At 46.0% G+C, this 16216-nt stretch overlaps 1 protein-coding gene across 1 annotated transcript; it reads right to left on the bottom strand.

Moving 5' to 3' along the window:
- Positions 1 to 4946: 4946 nt before the first annotated feature.
- WDR87 (WD repeat domain 87) lies at positions 4947 to 15959 on the bottom strand. The gene is made up of 5 exons (XM_021701100.1): positions 15885 to 15959; positions 14836 to 15003; positions 11560 to 14435; positions 10838 to 11109; positions 4947 to 10474 (listed from the first exon to the last, which is right to left on the bottom strand). The coding sequence occupies exons 1-5, from the start codon at positions 15957 to 15959 to the stop codon at positions 5091 to 5093; spliced, it is 8775 nt and encodes a 2924-aa protein (XP_021556775.1). The 3' UTR covers positions 4947 to 5090.
- Positions 15960 to 16216: the final 257 nt, after the last annotated feature.

Raw genomic sequence — 16216 nt, 5'->3', positions numbered from 1 at the left:
TCAGGTTCTGCACTCAGTAAAGAGCCTGCTTAGGATTCTCTCTCTCCCTCTGCCCTCCCCCTGCTCTCTTGCTCTCTCTAAAATAATCTTTTAGAAAAATGTGTGGGTGGGTGGGTGGACTATATTTGTCAAAAATGGCAATGTTATAGTCAAAATCCTAGCTACAGAAAATAGAATGATTGTTGCCAGGGCCTGAGGGGAGGGGAAAATGGGAGTTAGTGTTTAATGAGTACAGAGTTTCAGTTGGGGAAGATGAGAAAGTTCTGGAGAGGAAGGATGGTGATGGTTGCGCAAATTTGAATGTATTTAATGCCACAGAACTGTACATTTAAAAGTGTCTAAAATGATATATTTTATGTGTATTTTACCACAGTAAAAATGTGTCAGTGTTATGAAAGGCATATAAAGGCTGTAGAAAGTTTCTAGATTAAAGGACATTGAAGAGACATGACAACTAAATGCAATATGTAACTATAGACTGGCTCCTAGAACAGAAGGGAAAGAGTTTACAAAGGGCCCTAGGTCAAGAGACAGCACTGAAATTGAAAAATGGACGAACCATGAGAGACGATGGACTCTGAAAAACAAACAGGGTTCTAGAGGGGAGGGGGGTGGGAGGATGGGTTAGCCTGGTGGTGGGTATTGAGGAGGGCACATTCTGCATGGAGCACTGGGTGTTATGCACAAACAATGAATCATGGAACACTTCATCTAAAACTAATGATGTAATGTATGGGGATTAACATAAGAATAAAAAAAATTAAAAAAAAAATTGAAAAATGGATGGCAGATTAAAGTTTTGGGTTTTGTTTTTTTTTAAGATTTTATTTATTTATTTGACAGAGAGAGAGACAGTGAGAGAGGGAACACAAGCAGGGGGAATGGGAGAGGGAGAAGCAGCCTTCCCGCGGAGCAGGGAGCCTGATGTGGGGCTTGAACCCAGGACCCTGGCATCATGACCCAAGCCGAAGGTAGACACTTAACGACTGAGCCACCCAGGCGCCCCAGATTAAAGTATTGTATCAATGTGGATTTATGGAATTGATAATTGTCCAGTGGTTACAGAATATCCCTATTCTTGGGAAATACACACTTTAGTGTTATATGTAACTTACCTCAAATAGTTCAATATTATGTAACATATACACACATACATGTATGTACGTGTGTGTGTGTACAGATTGACGGGGGAACTCGGGAAGGGAGACAATGAAAAAGTAAATGAGGGGGCACCTCGGTGGCATTGTCTTTGGGCGTCTGCCTTTGGCTCGGGTCATGATCCCGGTGTCCTGGGATCAAGTCCCATGTTGGGCTCCCTGCTTGGCGGGAAGCCTGCTTCTCCCTCTCCCACTCCCACTGCTTGTGTTCCCTCTCTGGCTGTCTCTATCAAATAAATAAAGAAATAATCTTAAAAAAATCTTAAAAAAGTAAATGAGGTAAAATGTTAACAACAGTTGAATCTGAATAAGGGTATACAGTTTTATTGAATTATTTTATTTTTGCAATTCTTTGGAAATTTGAAATTATTTCCAAGTGAAAAGTGAAAAAACAAAAGCAAAAACCCAATCAGTTCATTCCTTTCATTCTATTCTCTTTTAAACCCACTCTGGTCAGGCTGTGTATCCCACAAATCCACTAAAATACATTTGTCAAGGTTACCAATTAAGTCTAGTTTACTAACTTCAATGGGCAGTTCTTGCTCTTTCTCTTACTTGACCCATCACTAGCATTTGACACAGTTTATCACTCCCCTCTTCTTGAAATGTGTTCTCTTGAATTCTGGACACCACTCTTTTACGGTTCTTCTCTCACATTCCTGGCTGCTCCTTCTCAATCTCCTTGACAGTTCCCTTTTATATATCTCCCTCTTCTAAACATTGGAGTGCCTCAGGACTCAGTGCTCAGAGCCAAGTCATCTAGGAGTTCTTTTGTGCTGTCAGGGTCCATTTCCCAATCTCAATCTTATGTCTTTAGTCACTCACCTGAATTTGAGCATGTAGTATTCTTCCAGGAAATGTAAGGTCCTCCTCGTTTTGAGGTCTTACCCAAATTCAACTCCCTATTACCTGTTTCCTGGTTCAGAGCAGTTGGTACATGTGCACAATAGGGAAGATCTCTCACACTATCCTAGCACATATTCTAGGAGAAGGATGTAGGGCTGGAAACCCTTTTTAAAATCCTGAAGAGATCTGAAGTGTAACTGTCCCATCAAAAGTTAGAAACCTAGGACCCAGTAAAGGGAAGGTATTTGTTGTTGGTCATTCGACTGATTACTGGCAGTGTTTGAGCTAAAGCTCAGGTGTCTTCTCACTTTTTAAGTGGTGATTTAACATGTTTGCTTCAGGGATTCAAGAATCTGATGAAAGCTACAGACTTTTTCCAATGGCCAGAGGCTGGGGGTGGGGGGGTCCCTAGTACATTCTTTCTCATCTAATTTCAGGAGTTTGTAGACCTTCGAGCACATCCAGATCTCAGGTTGCAAACCTCTGCTCTATCAGAAAATCCAAAACAAGGAGATATCTACGGGATAACTGATTCAGTGTCTTCAACAAATCAATGGAATAAAAAACTGGGGAAAGGAGAATATAAATGCTTAAGGTTAAAAGAGTCTTAGGAAGTCTAACAGTCAAATGCAGTATGTAGACCTTGTTTGAATTCTGATTCAAACAAACTGTAAAAGGATATTTTGGGGACAACCAGAGAAATTTACATAGAGTATTGGATGACATTAAGGAATTATTAATTTTGTTAGATGTGAGATCATTATGTAAGAAAATTGATTTTTTTTTAGAGATGAGTATCAAAATATTTAGGATTGAAATAGGATGTCTGGGATTCATTTTAAAATACAAAGAAAAGGGGTGCCTAGGTGGCTCAGTCGTTAAGCGTCTGCCTTTGGCTCAGGTCATGATCCCAGGGTCCTGGGATCGAGTCCCACATCGGGCTCCCTGCTCAGCGGGAAGCCTGCTTCTCCCTCTCTCACTCCCCCTGCTTGTGTTCTCTCTCTCGCTGTGTCTATCTCTGTGAAATAAAGAATCTTTAAAAAAAAAATACAAAGAAAAGGGACCACTGGGTGACTCAGTTGGTTAAGCATCTGCCTTCGGCTCAGGTCATGATCCCAGGTCCTGGGATGGAGTCCCACATTGGGTTCCTTGCTCCTCAGGGAGCCTGCTTCTCCCTCTGCCTGCCGCTCCCCCTGCTTGTGCTCTCTCTCCTTTCTCTCTCTGACAAATAAACAAAATCTTAAAAAAAAAAAATACAAAGAAAAAAACATGAAGCAATTTTTTGCAAGATGTTTACAATTAAATCTAGGAGAAGGGGATCTGGTGGTTTGTTTTAATACTGTTCTACTTTTGGGGCACCTGAGTGGCTCAGTTGTTAAGCATCTGCCTTCGGCTCAGGTCATGATCCCAGGGTCCTGGGATTGAGCCCCACATCAGGCTCCCTGCTCAAGCGGGAAGCCTGCTTCTCCCTCTCACACTCCCCCTGCTTGTGTTCTCTCTCTCGCTGTCTCTCTCTCTGTCAAATAAATAAAATCTTAAAAAAAAAATACTGTTCTACGTGATTGAAATTTTTCATAATAAAAAGTATACAAACAAGTTCTGTTCTCTGCCATTCTGGCAAAGACAAGAGGATATCTAGGGTGTCACAGCCAGTACCGAGGTTTTGAGGCTTCCTGAAGAGCCATCCATAGAATTCCTGATTCTAGGACCCCAGGGCTACAAAAGCTAGACTGTTTTTGTGGGTTTTATTTTGTTTTGTTTTTGGTCACAGTATCTTATTTTTGACCAGGGAACCCACTGATCCTGCAAAATGAGTTAGATGGGTATTGCTATTTCCTTTCTGGGAGTTTCAAGGAATTTGTCCATTTCATCTATTGTCAAAACTATGGGCATAGAGTTATCCATAGTATACAGTCGTTATCCTTTTAATGCCTGTAGGGTCTGTAGTGATGTTCATGCCTCTTTCATGCCTGATATTTGTAATTTGTGCACTGTCCTTTTTGACATAGACAAAGGCCAGAAAGGAGAAATTATTTCAGTTAAGGCTGAGAGAGCCAGCTGGGCCATCCTTATTTCTGCTGCCTTGCCCGGCTAGTTGGGTCAGTCATCCTTTTTGACGCTTCCTGTCCCCAGCCCATAGCTCTTGAACCCTCCACGTGGGCCTGTACTGCTTGGCCTCTGAGGTGACTCCAACTTCTCAGAATGTTCTCTTGCCCTCTATCCCTGGCTTCTCCCACAAAACCAAACTCAGGAAGAGGGACTAGAATAACAAAGGAGACGTCACAATGAGGGGTGGCAAATGGCATAGATGGGCTACTTGTTAGAATCTGATGGAAGGCTCAGCTTACCTGGAGAAAGGCAACTCTGAAGTTTCCATGGTGGGGAGAGGAGATCAGGGAAGGAACACAGTTACTGGCAAGGACAACTTCCTCCACTTTACTACCCCTTCCCTTTAACTTTTGTCTTCTTCGTTGCTAGAGGGAAGGGACTCATGAGATACTCTCACGGTCCCCTCAACACCTGCTGTTTGGGACTCCAGTCATCAGCATGCAGAGCTATGAACAGGGAAATAGAGTCTGCCTCCACTATGAACCTCCAAGAACTATGCCAGGTCTTCTGATTCTAAAGTCCCATTTTCTTTCTACTATGTCAGTGACTCTTATATTAATGCCAAATATTCATTCATTTTTGTGCCAGGTGCTTTCCTTCCTATAGTCTTTAGGGGAGGATGAGGGGAGGCAAGGAAGGAAGAGGACAAGGAAAGACTCTTCTGCCTGAAGGCCTCCAGAGGGTGAGCACCCGCTGGCTTTTGGGATGTTTTCCCACTCTCAGGAGTATATATCTGGTCTCCCTCGCTACCTTTCTGGAGAAGCAATGTTTGAGGAAGAGGGACACATTACAGGGATGCTGCAAATGAGAACCTCCTCTTTATTCCATATATGGAAGCTGCTTTCTGGAGCTAGGTAGGGAAAGGGCTTTGGCCTGGCCCTACCTCTGTGTGGGCCCTAGGGATAAGGGTCTAGATTAGGGTGACAAGGCCTTCCTCCAGGTGGGAATGAAAAGTCCTGACCTCTAGTCAGTCCCAAATTAGGGGGTGGGCGCAATGATGTGGGGCATTTCCTTGGTGAGGTGAATATCGGCTTGGGGCAGGCTCTTCCAGGCGAGTTCTAAGATCCCGTATTGAGCAATGCCCATAGGATTCATGGTACGGACATTATTCTGACCTGGGAGGGACACCACCTCCTGGAACTCCAGAGGACCTTTAGGGTTTTGAGAGCCACCACAAAACAGGTGGGAGAACAAGCGCTCCCCCGGAACCAGCTCCATGGCCTTTAGGGCCGCCTCATAGGTGATCTCTTGGGATTGGCGTTCATCTCTCAGTAACAGCTCCTGTAGCAGCTTCTGGATTCGGGGTGACTTAAGTTGGTACAGGTCCATGAGCTGGTAGAACTGTTCCATCCAAGCAGCACTGTCTTTTGCATATCGTTGCTGCAACATCCGCAAGACATGGTACAGTGCCACAAATGTCTCCCAAAGAGGCACCTCTTCCTTTTTCTTAGAGATGGCCTGTGCCTTCTTCTCCAGCTTGGGCAATCTGGGAAACCTGCCTTTGTCCTTAAAAGCCCAGAAGTCCTTTTGAAACATCAGTGCAAGGGTTTGTTTTTCCACAGAGGCCTGGGCACCTGTGAAACTGTCTCCTGTGGCAGGATGAAAGTGTTGCACCTCCATCTCCTTGAGAGCAGTGGATATCTGCTCTGCCCATGCACTCCTGTAAGGCTCTTCTAGAAGGTGCCAATTTACATCCTTTGGGGTTGGAATCCCTTTGGTACCTAATGGGGACTTTTGTGTGGGGACAGTGAAAGGTTTTAACCAGCTTTCCTTTCCTTTTATAGGTGGGATCACTTTCAGGTACTTTGGACCCATGGGCTCCTTATTGGGTTTTGAGATATGTGCGCTTTGTGATTCCAGGACCTGCTTGTGACGGTACACAATGGCTTCAAGTTGGGCCAAATGTAGCCACTCTAAATTTCCCTTTGAGGTGAGGTCTTTGAGAAGCTGGCACAATCTGTGGAAACTATCCCTAGAAAGCTGTTCTCCCGCCTCCATCCGTTCTAGGACATGGCGGATCCACTCTATATCTGAGAGTACTACCTGAGCACCTATTTCCTTGGCCCAGATTTGGGGCACAGGTACCTCAGTCTTTCTCATCAGAGCTGGATGATGCTGCAAAATCCACTGCCACTTGGGCTCTAGTGGTTCACCTTGGAGTTTGTGAGCTTCCATGGTCTTCCTCAATATGTGAGGTAAATATGGAGTCTTTAAGTCTTGCTCTGGGGACTCCAAAACTGTATCCAAAAGTTGTAGAGGTTTGGGCTTATATTTCTTCAACAGTTCTTGTCTTTCCATAAACCTTGACTCTGGAAGTACCCTGGATGCCTCAAGTGCTCTGGCCCTTTCTTCCCAGGATACTTGTTTCGTAGACACTGGCACTGGTATTGTCTCTTGCCTGCCCAGAGCTATTGAGATCACTTTCTTGGAAGGGACTTTCAGAACTTTTAGTTGTATATCACTGTCTTTGATATCAGGGATTCTTTTTCCAATAGAAGGGATTATTTCTCTTCTTTGGTCCTTTTCTCTTTCTGCTTGTGACTTAAATAATTTTTCTTTTTTAAAGATCTCTTTTTTCTTGTCTGCCTCTTTTTTCAGTGAGCTTTTCCCCTTTTCTTTCTCACTCAGACTTTCTGACTCTTCCTCACTCAGACTTTCTGACTCTTCCTCACTGATGCTTTCCTTCTCCTCCTCTTCAAATACTTCCTCCTCCTCCCCTTCCTCCTCCTCCTCCTTCTCCTCCCCCTCCTGCACCTTCTTCTTTTTCTTCTTCTCCTTCTTCTCTTTCTCTTCCTTCTTCTTCTCTTTCTCCTTCTCCTTTCTCCTCTCTTCCACCTCTACCTCCTCCACCACCTTCCCTTCTTCCTCTTCCTCCTCCTCCTCCTCTTCTTCTTCCTCCTCCTCCTCCTCTTCCTCCTCCTCTTCCTCAGACAAACTCTCTCGCTCTACTTGGTCTAATAAGCTTTCCATTTCTTCAGAAAGGCTCTCTCTACTTTCCTCTTGACTGGGAAGCTTTTCCTGTGGTATATCAACTGTCTTTAGCTCTTTTCTCTTTCTCAACCTTTGTTTAAGCAGTGGTATTACCTCTTCATCCTTTGTTAGTCCTTCCTCTTCTTCTTCCTGTATGACTTCTCTCTGTTGTCTAGCCAATCTGCTTTCTTCCTCAGTTATTTTTTTCTCTTTCTTTATCATTCTTTTCATTTCCTTGGCCAGTTTTCTCTGCTTCTTAGCCAGTTTCTTCTCATCTTTGGTTACTTCTGGTTGTTCCTCAGAAAAATCCCACTCTTTGGCATCAAGTTTATTTTTTTCCTTGCTCAATCTCCTTTCCTTAACAAAGAAGTTCCTCTTCATCTTTGTCATCTCTATTTCTTCCTGGGTCAGTTTCATTTCTTCTTTGGTAAGCTCTTGAAGTGCCTTTAAGACTTTGCTGCTTACTTTTGATGCCTTGGAAGTGCCCTCCTTTTCTTTAATCAACTTCCTTACTACTTTGGCTAGCTTCCTTTCTTCCTGCGCATACACTCTCCCTCCTCTGGTAAATTCCAGTTTTCCTTTGGCAATGTCCGTTTGCTCTGTGGCCAGTATCCTATCTTCATACCTCAGTATCTTCTCCTCTAGTGACAATTTCCTCTTGATTAGTTCTAGTTCATTCTTAGTCAGTCTTACCTGTTTTAAGGTTTCTTCAGTCTCTCCTGCAGAGAGAATTTCCTTTTCCTCAGACAGCCTGACTTTCTCCTGGGCCAGTTTCTTCATTTCTGTGCCCAGTGCCTTTTCTTCCTTGGCACCATCCCACTCTCCTCTGAGCATTTTCAGTTCTTGAAATACTGCCCTCTTCTCCATAGCTAATTCCATTTTGTCCTGGGCTAGATTGTGCTGCTTCTGAGCCAGACTTTCCTCTAATTGGGTCAGCTTTTTCTCTGCCTCATCCAGGTTTTTATTCTTCTGGGAAAGTTTTTCCTTTTCTTCCATCAGCTTCTTCTCTACCTGAGCAAGTTTCTTCTTGTACACATTCAGTTTCTCCTTTGCTTGGACTAATTTATTTTTGTTCTGCGCAAGGTTTTCTTTGACCTGGAGGAAGTTCTCTTTCCTCTGAGCCAATTTCACTTTCTCCTGAAGCAGATTCTCCCTCTCCTGAGCCAGAGACTTCTCCCTCCAGTCTAGGATCTTCTTGTTCTTTGTGAGTTTCTCTTTGTCCTGGGCCAATTTTTCTTTTTCCTGGGCCAGTTTTAATTTGTTCTCCATCAGTTTCTTCCTTTTCTGGGCAAGCTTTTCCTCTTCCTCAGGCAGTTTCTCCTTGTCATGGGCCAGTTTGTTCTCTTCCTGGATCAGCAGTTCTTCTTCCAGGGTCAGTGTTTTCTCTTCTTTAATCAGTTTCTGCTCTTGCCAGGCCAGTGTCTTCTCTTCCTGAGCCAGTCCCTCCTCTTCCTCAGCCAGATCCTTCAATTCCTGAATCAGTTCCTCTTCTTTCAAAGCCAGTTCCTCCTCTTCCCACATCAGCTCCTCCAATTCCTGGGCTAGTTCCTTTTCTTGCAATGCCAGCTCTTGCTCCTTCTGGGTCAGTTTTTCCAATTTCTGGGCCAGTATCTTTTTTACCTCAGCCAGCTTCCCTCCTTTCTTTGCTATTTTCTCTTCTTCTCGAGCCATTTCCTCAAACTGCTTGGCCAGTTTCTTCCTTTTCTGGGCCAATTTCTCTGCTTCTTGGCTTAACTTCTCCTCTCTTTTGGCCAATTTTTCCTCATTGTGGACAAACTTCCTCTCTGACTGGACCATTGTCCTGTCTCTCTGAGCCAGTTTCCCATATTCCCTGGCCAGTTTTCTCTCTTCCTGGGCCAGTTTTCTCTCTCCCTGTGCTAGCTTCTGTTCTTCTTGGGCCAGCTTCCTTTCTTCTTGGGCTCGTTTCCTTTCAGCCTGGGCTCGTTTCCTCTCCATCCAGGCCTGATTATATTCTTTTTGGATCTGTCTCTGCTCTTTTGTCATCAGCTCTTCTTGTTCTTCTCCCCATTCCTGAGACAATTCTTCTCCCTCCAGGGTCAATTCCTCCTCATCCTTGTGTTCCTCTCTGGACCTGGCCGCTGTCTGTTCCCAGAACTCTAACCACTCATCCCATCTCAGCTTCTTCTTGTCCACATCCAGCTTTTCCTCCTCTGGGAGTGGCTTCCTTTCATCCGTTTGTTGTTTCTCCTCTTCCTCAAGATGCTTCTTGTCCCAGGCTTTCTTCCATTCATCCCAGGCTATCTTCGTCTCACCCTGGGCCTGTTTCCACTCATCCCAGGACTTCTTCCACTCCTGCCAAGACAGCTTCCTCTCATCCATAACTGGCCTTTCTTCTTGCTTAACTACTTCCTCCTCTGGTTTGGCCACTTCCTCTACTGCCTGACTCACATCCCTCTCTCTTTTGCTCACTGTCTCTTTTTTATCCACTTTTATTTCCTGCTGAACTTCTTTCCTCTCTTGCTTAAAGGGCTTCATAAAGGATTTCTTCTCTTCTTTCTTCGATATTTGTTTTCCCTTGGTGAGGCCACTGGGTCCTAAAAAGATAGCTTTCTTTTTCTTGCCTTTTTTGGGAATCACCTGGGTTTCCTGCAAGTATGGCATGGCCTCTTCTTCCTTTTGCACTTGCTCTTGCTCTTGCTCCTCTGGTATCTCGTCCTCCCTTCTGATGGTCATTATGTCATCTCTGATTGCCCCTTCATGAATAAAAATCGGTTTCTCCTCTGGCCAGGCTATATCCCAGTTGAGGTCCTCAAGCAGAACCTCACTTTTTTTCTCCAACAAGGGGCAGATCTCCTGAAAAAGTTCCCAACTGGGCTGTTGATCTGCCAGCACTTTCTGAGCCGTGGCCACTAGCTCCATGTTTAGAGCTTCTGACATTTTTGTTTGGGAACCAGATATTCTAAGGGTCATAAGACGACACAGATCATCCCGCCATGATGAGCTATCTTCAGGGATGGTCTTGCGGCCCGGCGCTCCAGTGGCACCCCGCCCTTTGGCTTTCAGCTGCTTCACAACTGGTTCTTCCTTCACAGCAGACAGAGATTCCTCAGTTGTAACTTCAGCTTCTTTTGTCTTCTTGTGCCTCTTTTTGGGTTTCTGAACTGTTCTTTTCTTGCCTTTTCTGTCATGTATTTTCCTCAGCATCTTCAGGGTCAGTGCAAACTGGTCCTTTGAGGTGTCTTTCTCTGGAGGTTGTTGTTCACCATCTTTTGAAATCTTTAACACACTGATGGTTGAAGACATTCTAGAATGGGCGGCTGTATCCTCCACCAAAACTGGTGCAGCTTCCCTCTGGTCAATTTCACCCTCTACGGGACCTGGCTCTTTGCCAGCCTCTTTTATCTTCTTGAGGGCCCGCCACAATTTTCGGACTGCAGGGAAGATCAGGAGATGGAGATAAGGAAGGCGTGGGAGGCTTAAGTCACATCTTTCCCATTAATGGTATGAGTAAGAGGAATTGCCGTCAAAGTAGTAGCAACAGAGGGGGCTGAGGCCTTTAAAAAAAAAAAAAGGATTCTCCTTACTTTATTCCAGTGCTCGCCCCTTCCAAATCCTATGGAGATAAGCATTGGAGTCTCCCTGAGTTTGGGTAGATTCTTCCTAGGAAGTTTCTGTGAAAAGATCTGTCTACTTGTCTCTGGTCCTACCTGGTTGATATCTCTTGACCCATGTTAGCCCTAACTATATTGCCTCTTGGGGACCCTGAGGCATGAACCAGATCACCCCATACATACCATGCTTTTTGCCCCCCGCTCGGCCCTGTCTTTGGCCTTTGCCGGACTTGATGGCAGCTTTAGATTCTCCAGGAATTACATCAGGTTGCTTGGAAAGGGATATACGTTCAGAAATCCTTGAGACCTCTAAAGAGAAAGCAGGCTTTTCCTGTCCCTCTGACAAGGTCAGGTTTTCATTCAATCGCTGCTCCACTTGAGTATGAAGGATTTGGAGATCTGTGGCCCGCATCCCCAACAGATGGTCTAGGGATTCCTCCCCAATCATTTCCTGCCTATGAAAGTCAAGGGAGAGGAAAGACCATGGTGAATCAGGGACAACAGGGAGAATGAGAAGGAAGGAACTGCTGTGGAACAGGCAGGGGGCTTGGCACAGTGGCCAACAGAGACAGTGTACGTTGAGGTAAAGGATGGCCAAGAAGAAAGAGGAAGTCTAGAAAGCCAAGGTGGCAATGAATGGAGTGGTTTGTATGGGGACTGAAGAGGTAGGAGAAAAGAATGAAAAGGGGAACTCAAGAGTTAAGGGACAGACAGGAGCAAGAGAAAAAATGGAGACAGGAATGAGCAGTCAGGATTGTCAGAACAGTCTAGGAATGGAAAAAGACTATGAAAAAGAAAAAGGACAGGAAGAGTTAATGGACAGGTATGAAGAGCTAGTGAAGGAAGGGAAAGGAAGAAGAAAATTAGAGGCTAGTCAAGAATTGCAGAAGGCACAAAGAACTTACTGCATCTCCCGGAAGGTCTCTCGGTGCTGGATCAGGTTTAAGAGTGAGGACTTAGAGTGGATTCCGGTGTCAGCCATGAGGCTCAGGGCCTTACTCCTCACTTTTTGGTCCTTGTCCATCAATCCTTGGGCCAGGGGCATGGCAAAGAGATGAGTAATCATTCCTAGATGCTTCAGCCCTTCCCAGGCTAGCTCTCGGATCAGCGGGTTGGAATTGGTGGTATCATCCAGTAGACGATGGGCTGTTTCAGAGCGCAGGGATGAAGACACCTCATAAGAGGCAAAGATTTGCCCCAGTGCACCAATACAGCATTGGTACTTCAGTGGAGAAGCGTGGATCATAATGTTGAGGATTGTCTCCACTAGGCTATTAATAGCTATTTCACTCATCTTTTTCCCCAGCCAACTACGGTTTGCTGAGTCTGTAAGGACACTGTAGGTTACATCCTTGGACAATCTCATTTCTATGAAGTCTTCATCCTCCTTCTCCTCTGAATATTCTCCTGCATCACTTAGAGATTTTACCCTACTATGCCAGAAGAAGAATTGTTGGGACTTGTCCCAATCCGTTTCCCACACAGGTGAATGCAGGTTGCACTGTAGGTATATCGGACTGCCCTCTGGCCAAAGACGGGCACGAATCACTGAGTTGGGGATGTAGCCGTCAGGAGCCAAGAGCCATTTCCGCCCATGACCAAAGTAGCATCGCAATATTTGGTAGGGGCTGAGTCCATCCCAGGCAGTCAACTGTAGTTGGGGAGGAACCACGTAATGGGGAGCTTTGCCCACCTCCATCCCATCAGTTTCTTCTTTATACGAGAAACCGTGTCTGAAGGCAGGCAGTAACATGGGACTCCCTTGCTCATCTTCCTCTATGACGTGTGGCACTGTATGATCAAAGGCAATGGCCCGCTTATTGACAAGTTTCTCTAGACCGACTAATTCCTGTTGCCCTTTTCCAAGGTAGATATACTTGGGCACAAACATGGTCTCAAAGGAGAGGAAGAAGCTTGGTGTGAAAGGCTTAGGGGCCTCTAGCACTTCATCTGTCATGCTCATAAAGGAAAGGCGAGCCAGCAGGGTTGGGTGAAGCAGTTTTAGACAGGACACCAGATAAAGACTCTGGTTAAAAGACACAAGCAAGTCACCCCGGTCATTTGCAAAGCAGAGTGGGCCAAAGTGCAGCGATGAGTCCAGCATGGCTATAAGTCTGCCATGGAAGTTCCAGATCCGGACAGACCCATCAATACCACCTGTGACAAAAAGGCTCAAGGACAGGCAGACATCAAAGGATGTGATGGTGCACTGGTGCAGAGGCAATGTCTCTATAAACATTGAGTCTTCTCGTGACTCAGAGGACAGAAAATCATGGAACTTCCAGAGACGCAGACAGTTAGTCTCCGTGATAGCGCCCACAGACGTGGGTAAGAGTATCAGGTGTCTTAGGTGACAGCTGCTGAGAATGCTGGCGAGGGGCTTCAAATGTACTTTCCTCCCCTCGAGCACAGCTTCTGATAGGTGTACATAGTCATCCATTCCATAGGAGCAGAGCAAAGAGTTTTCTCGGCTACTAAAAAGCCCTCCAGGTAGTGTAGAGAGTGCCAGGATAGCTCCAAAGTGCATGAACTTCTCTATCCTGGCACAGTAGTTCTGGGAAAGCACTCTTATCACACCACTCTGGTGTCCAGAGAACATGAGTCCTTGTAGACCCCGGCCCAGGTGGAAATGCCCATAAGCCAGGCATTGTACCCAGTCTTGAGAATTTGGTGAGGTGCACAAGAGATACTTGGCTGGGCAAGGGCAGCGGGTCGTGTCAAACACCAGCACCTCTGCATTGCCCGTCGCTACGAAGAGCTCCTCTTTTTCTGGGTCATAGGCCCAGTCCACAGCCCGGTCTAGGATCGTGAAGGGCCAGGTGAGGACCAGAAGATCCCCTGTGAGTGGGGACACAAAGCGCAATAAGCCATCCTCAGTAGTGCACAGGATCCGGAACCAGTTATCACCGCAGCGGACCCGACGCAGCTGCTGGGGAGCAGAGCCACAGACGCTGAACAGGCTGTAGAAGCAAGGCAGACGGCGCAAGGAGAAAGTATGCGTAGTTTGGCAGAAGAAAGTAGTGTTGTCGATAAACTCGAGTTCATACAGTTCCTCGCCAAGTTCTAGCCGCCGCAGCAGGTTCCCCAAAGTCAGGTTCCACTCCTTGATCAGGCCTTCCTTGCCAGCCGTTAGCAGGGTGTGGGCTTCTGGCCGGCTGCGGATACAGGTCACCGATGAGGAATGGGCCTTGAAACTGTGGAGAGAGTTTCCCCGGAAAAGGCTCCATACTTGGATTTCCCCAGTCTTATTTCCGGCATAGAGAAAGCCCTGGTCGAAACAGGTGAAGCAGCAGGTGATAGAGGAGCCGCTGGTGGTGGACATGAACCTCTGAACCTCTCCTAGCTGGCCGTGGCCCTGGCGCTCAAGGACCCTCACCACCGTCTCACATAGCGCGAGGAGGGAGCCATTGGGGCCGTTCAGCCTGATGTCCTGGACAAGCTGATCTCCAGGCATGGGGACCATGTGGGCTACTTGGAGGCCCTTGCCGCTCCTCTCGATGATCCAGGTGACCACTGCCCCCAGGATGCCCGACAGAAGCATTTTCATTTCCGGGTCATAGCAGAGGCAGTTGATGTTAAAGCGGCAGGGCACTATACCCAGGGGTTTGAATGACCGGAAGTGGTCCCCAAAGAGCCGCAGGATCAGGTCACCACAGTAGGCCACGAGGATATGAAAGGAACCTGTGTGGACCATGGACTGGATGGGCGGCAGTCGTTCAGTCATGGAGAATGTTCTCTTCTCGACCATGTCCTCAGTTTTGCTCTTCATCCATACTACAGCCTACAAGAGAGTAAGAGGGACACTGCCTAGGAAAGATAGTTGAAGAGGAAAGGGCAGAATATGCAGCTCCTTTCCCCTGTGCTCGTGATGAGGAGGACGTGGAAGACTCTCGAGTGTTTTTACCACCCTCCCTCCCCCCGCCCCGGTTATGGGAATTGGAAATACGTAGAAGCAGGAAGCCTGGGACCCTTTCCCTAACCTTGGCCTATTTTAAGGGAACCAGAAAACCTATTCAAGGAGAGACTGTAATTGAAGAAGGGAGGAGGGGGCGAATCCTAGATCTAGGTCATTTTCATTCAAGAGGTAGATCTCCCCCCTTTGTCAGTCTGGGGTGAGAGCTTACGTGGGCACGGCCCCGTCGGATGAGCTAAGAAGGAGAAGAAAGGCGAGGCAGTTCTACCTGTATTTCTTTGGTGCTTGTCACCCAAGAGAGGGAGGCAAAGAAGTTGGCATCACTGAAGTAATAGCATATAAGTGGCATATTTTGCGGATGGCGAGACTCTCTGAACAGTATCTGGGACTGGTCACTCAGCACAACCACTTCATTCTTCGGGTCTTCTGACGTTTGCTGGGGAGAGGCATGGCATGAAACGAAGAGACCAGGACACATGTGCACTAAATATATTCTCACACAAGCCACAACTGAAGCCATTCCCAAGGTCATGCCTCATGCCTGTTACACCCACACATGCACGACTTGTCACTTGTAGGACACCTACACTTCACAAGCAAGTAACACAATGCCCGACACAGGAGAGAACCAAACCCCTATAGGGCCTAAATGGGCAAATTTCATGGTGTGAGCACAGGGGAAAACAGATGTTCTTCCCAACATACCCGTTCGCTAACACTCCCCCTTCTGTCTACAAGGTACAGATGTCATGAAAGACATATTTAACACATTACCCAGTGCACCACTGCGGACCTACATGAAATGTAACAGAGTGTGACAAAAGTCAGTGCAACTTTAAGTTCTTAATAAGGCTTAAAAGTGCACAAAGGTAAGACATTAACACCCTGCCTGGCCTTTAAACATGACAGAGGAAGATAATATATATGCAATATGTATTATTCCACAGTGATAGAGCGTATGCTATGACACATTCGCCTGGGATAGTTTACACAAAGCCAACCAGAGCAAAACTGAGGTCGGCAAATGTTCTTTCTGGTGCCTTCTCCCTTCTCTTTTAGAAAAATCTGTCTCCCCAAAGGGTTGGTTCCTCTGACAATGCTCCAAAGTGTTCACCTTCCACTATCAAAATGTACTTGCAAGAGATCCCTAGGCTCATTTGGAAATGAACGGCCCACTTCCTACTAAGGGGACAATTGTCTTATGGTCTACTGTGCCTGCTTTCTGCTTCCCTGGAAAATCTATGCTTCTTTGAAGTGCTCATAACAATTAAAATAGATAGAGGCCAATAACACGTTTATGTCCTACATATGTATTACCTTGCTTTTATGTATGATGTCATTTACCAAGTATTTAAAATCCTTCCACAGGGGAATGAGTCTGGTGGAAGACATCACCTTGATTATTCCCTGGTCCACCTCAGGACCGTTGCTTAAAAACCTGTGGGAATCCAAAAGAGTCCAACTTAGCTGTTACTACTTTTTGAGGAACTAGGACTCAGAAGTCAAGATCCATGAACTCATGTGTATTGAACATTTTTTGAACATCAGGAACTATCCATAAGACACATCTCATTTAACCCTCAGTGAGGCCCAGTGAGGTAGGTATGACCCCATTTTAATATTTTATTTATTTATTTGAGAGAGACAGA

The sequence above is a fragment of the Neomonachus schauinslandi genome, chromosome 16, assembly GCF_002201575.2.
Source record: "Neomonachus schauinslandi chromosome 16, ASM220157v2, whole genome shotgun sequence".
Taxonomy (NCBI): Eukaryota; Metazoa; Chordata; class Mammalia; order Carnivora; family Phocidae; genus Neomonachus; species Neomonachus schauinslandi.
The sequence above is the reverse complement of the archived record's forward strand: the minus strand, read 5'-3'. Positions and strand labels throughout refer to the sequence as shown.

What these genes read in the sequence shown, in the direction of transcription:
- WDR87 (XM_021701100.1), bottom strand. Translation starts at nt 15,959, where the DNA reads ATGTCTTCCACCAGACTCATTCCCCTGTGGAAGGATTTTAAATACTTG. An exon ending in ACATCATACATAAAAGCAAG is followed by an intron (nt 15,004 to 15,884) that starts GTAATACATATG and finishes GCCTCTCCCCAG; the next exon opens with CAAACGTCAGAAGACCCGAA. An exon ending in AGCGGGGGGCAAAAAGCATG is followed by an intron (nt 10,475 to 10,837) that starts GTATGTATGGGG and finishes TCTTCCCTGCAG; the next exon opens with TCCGAAAATTGTGGCGGGCC.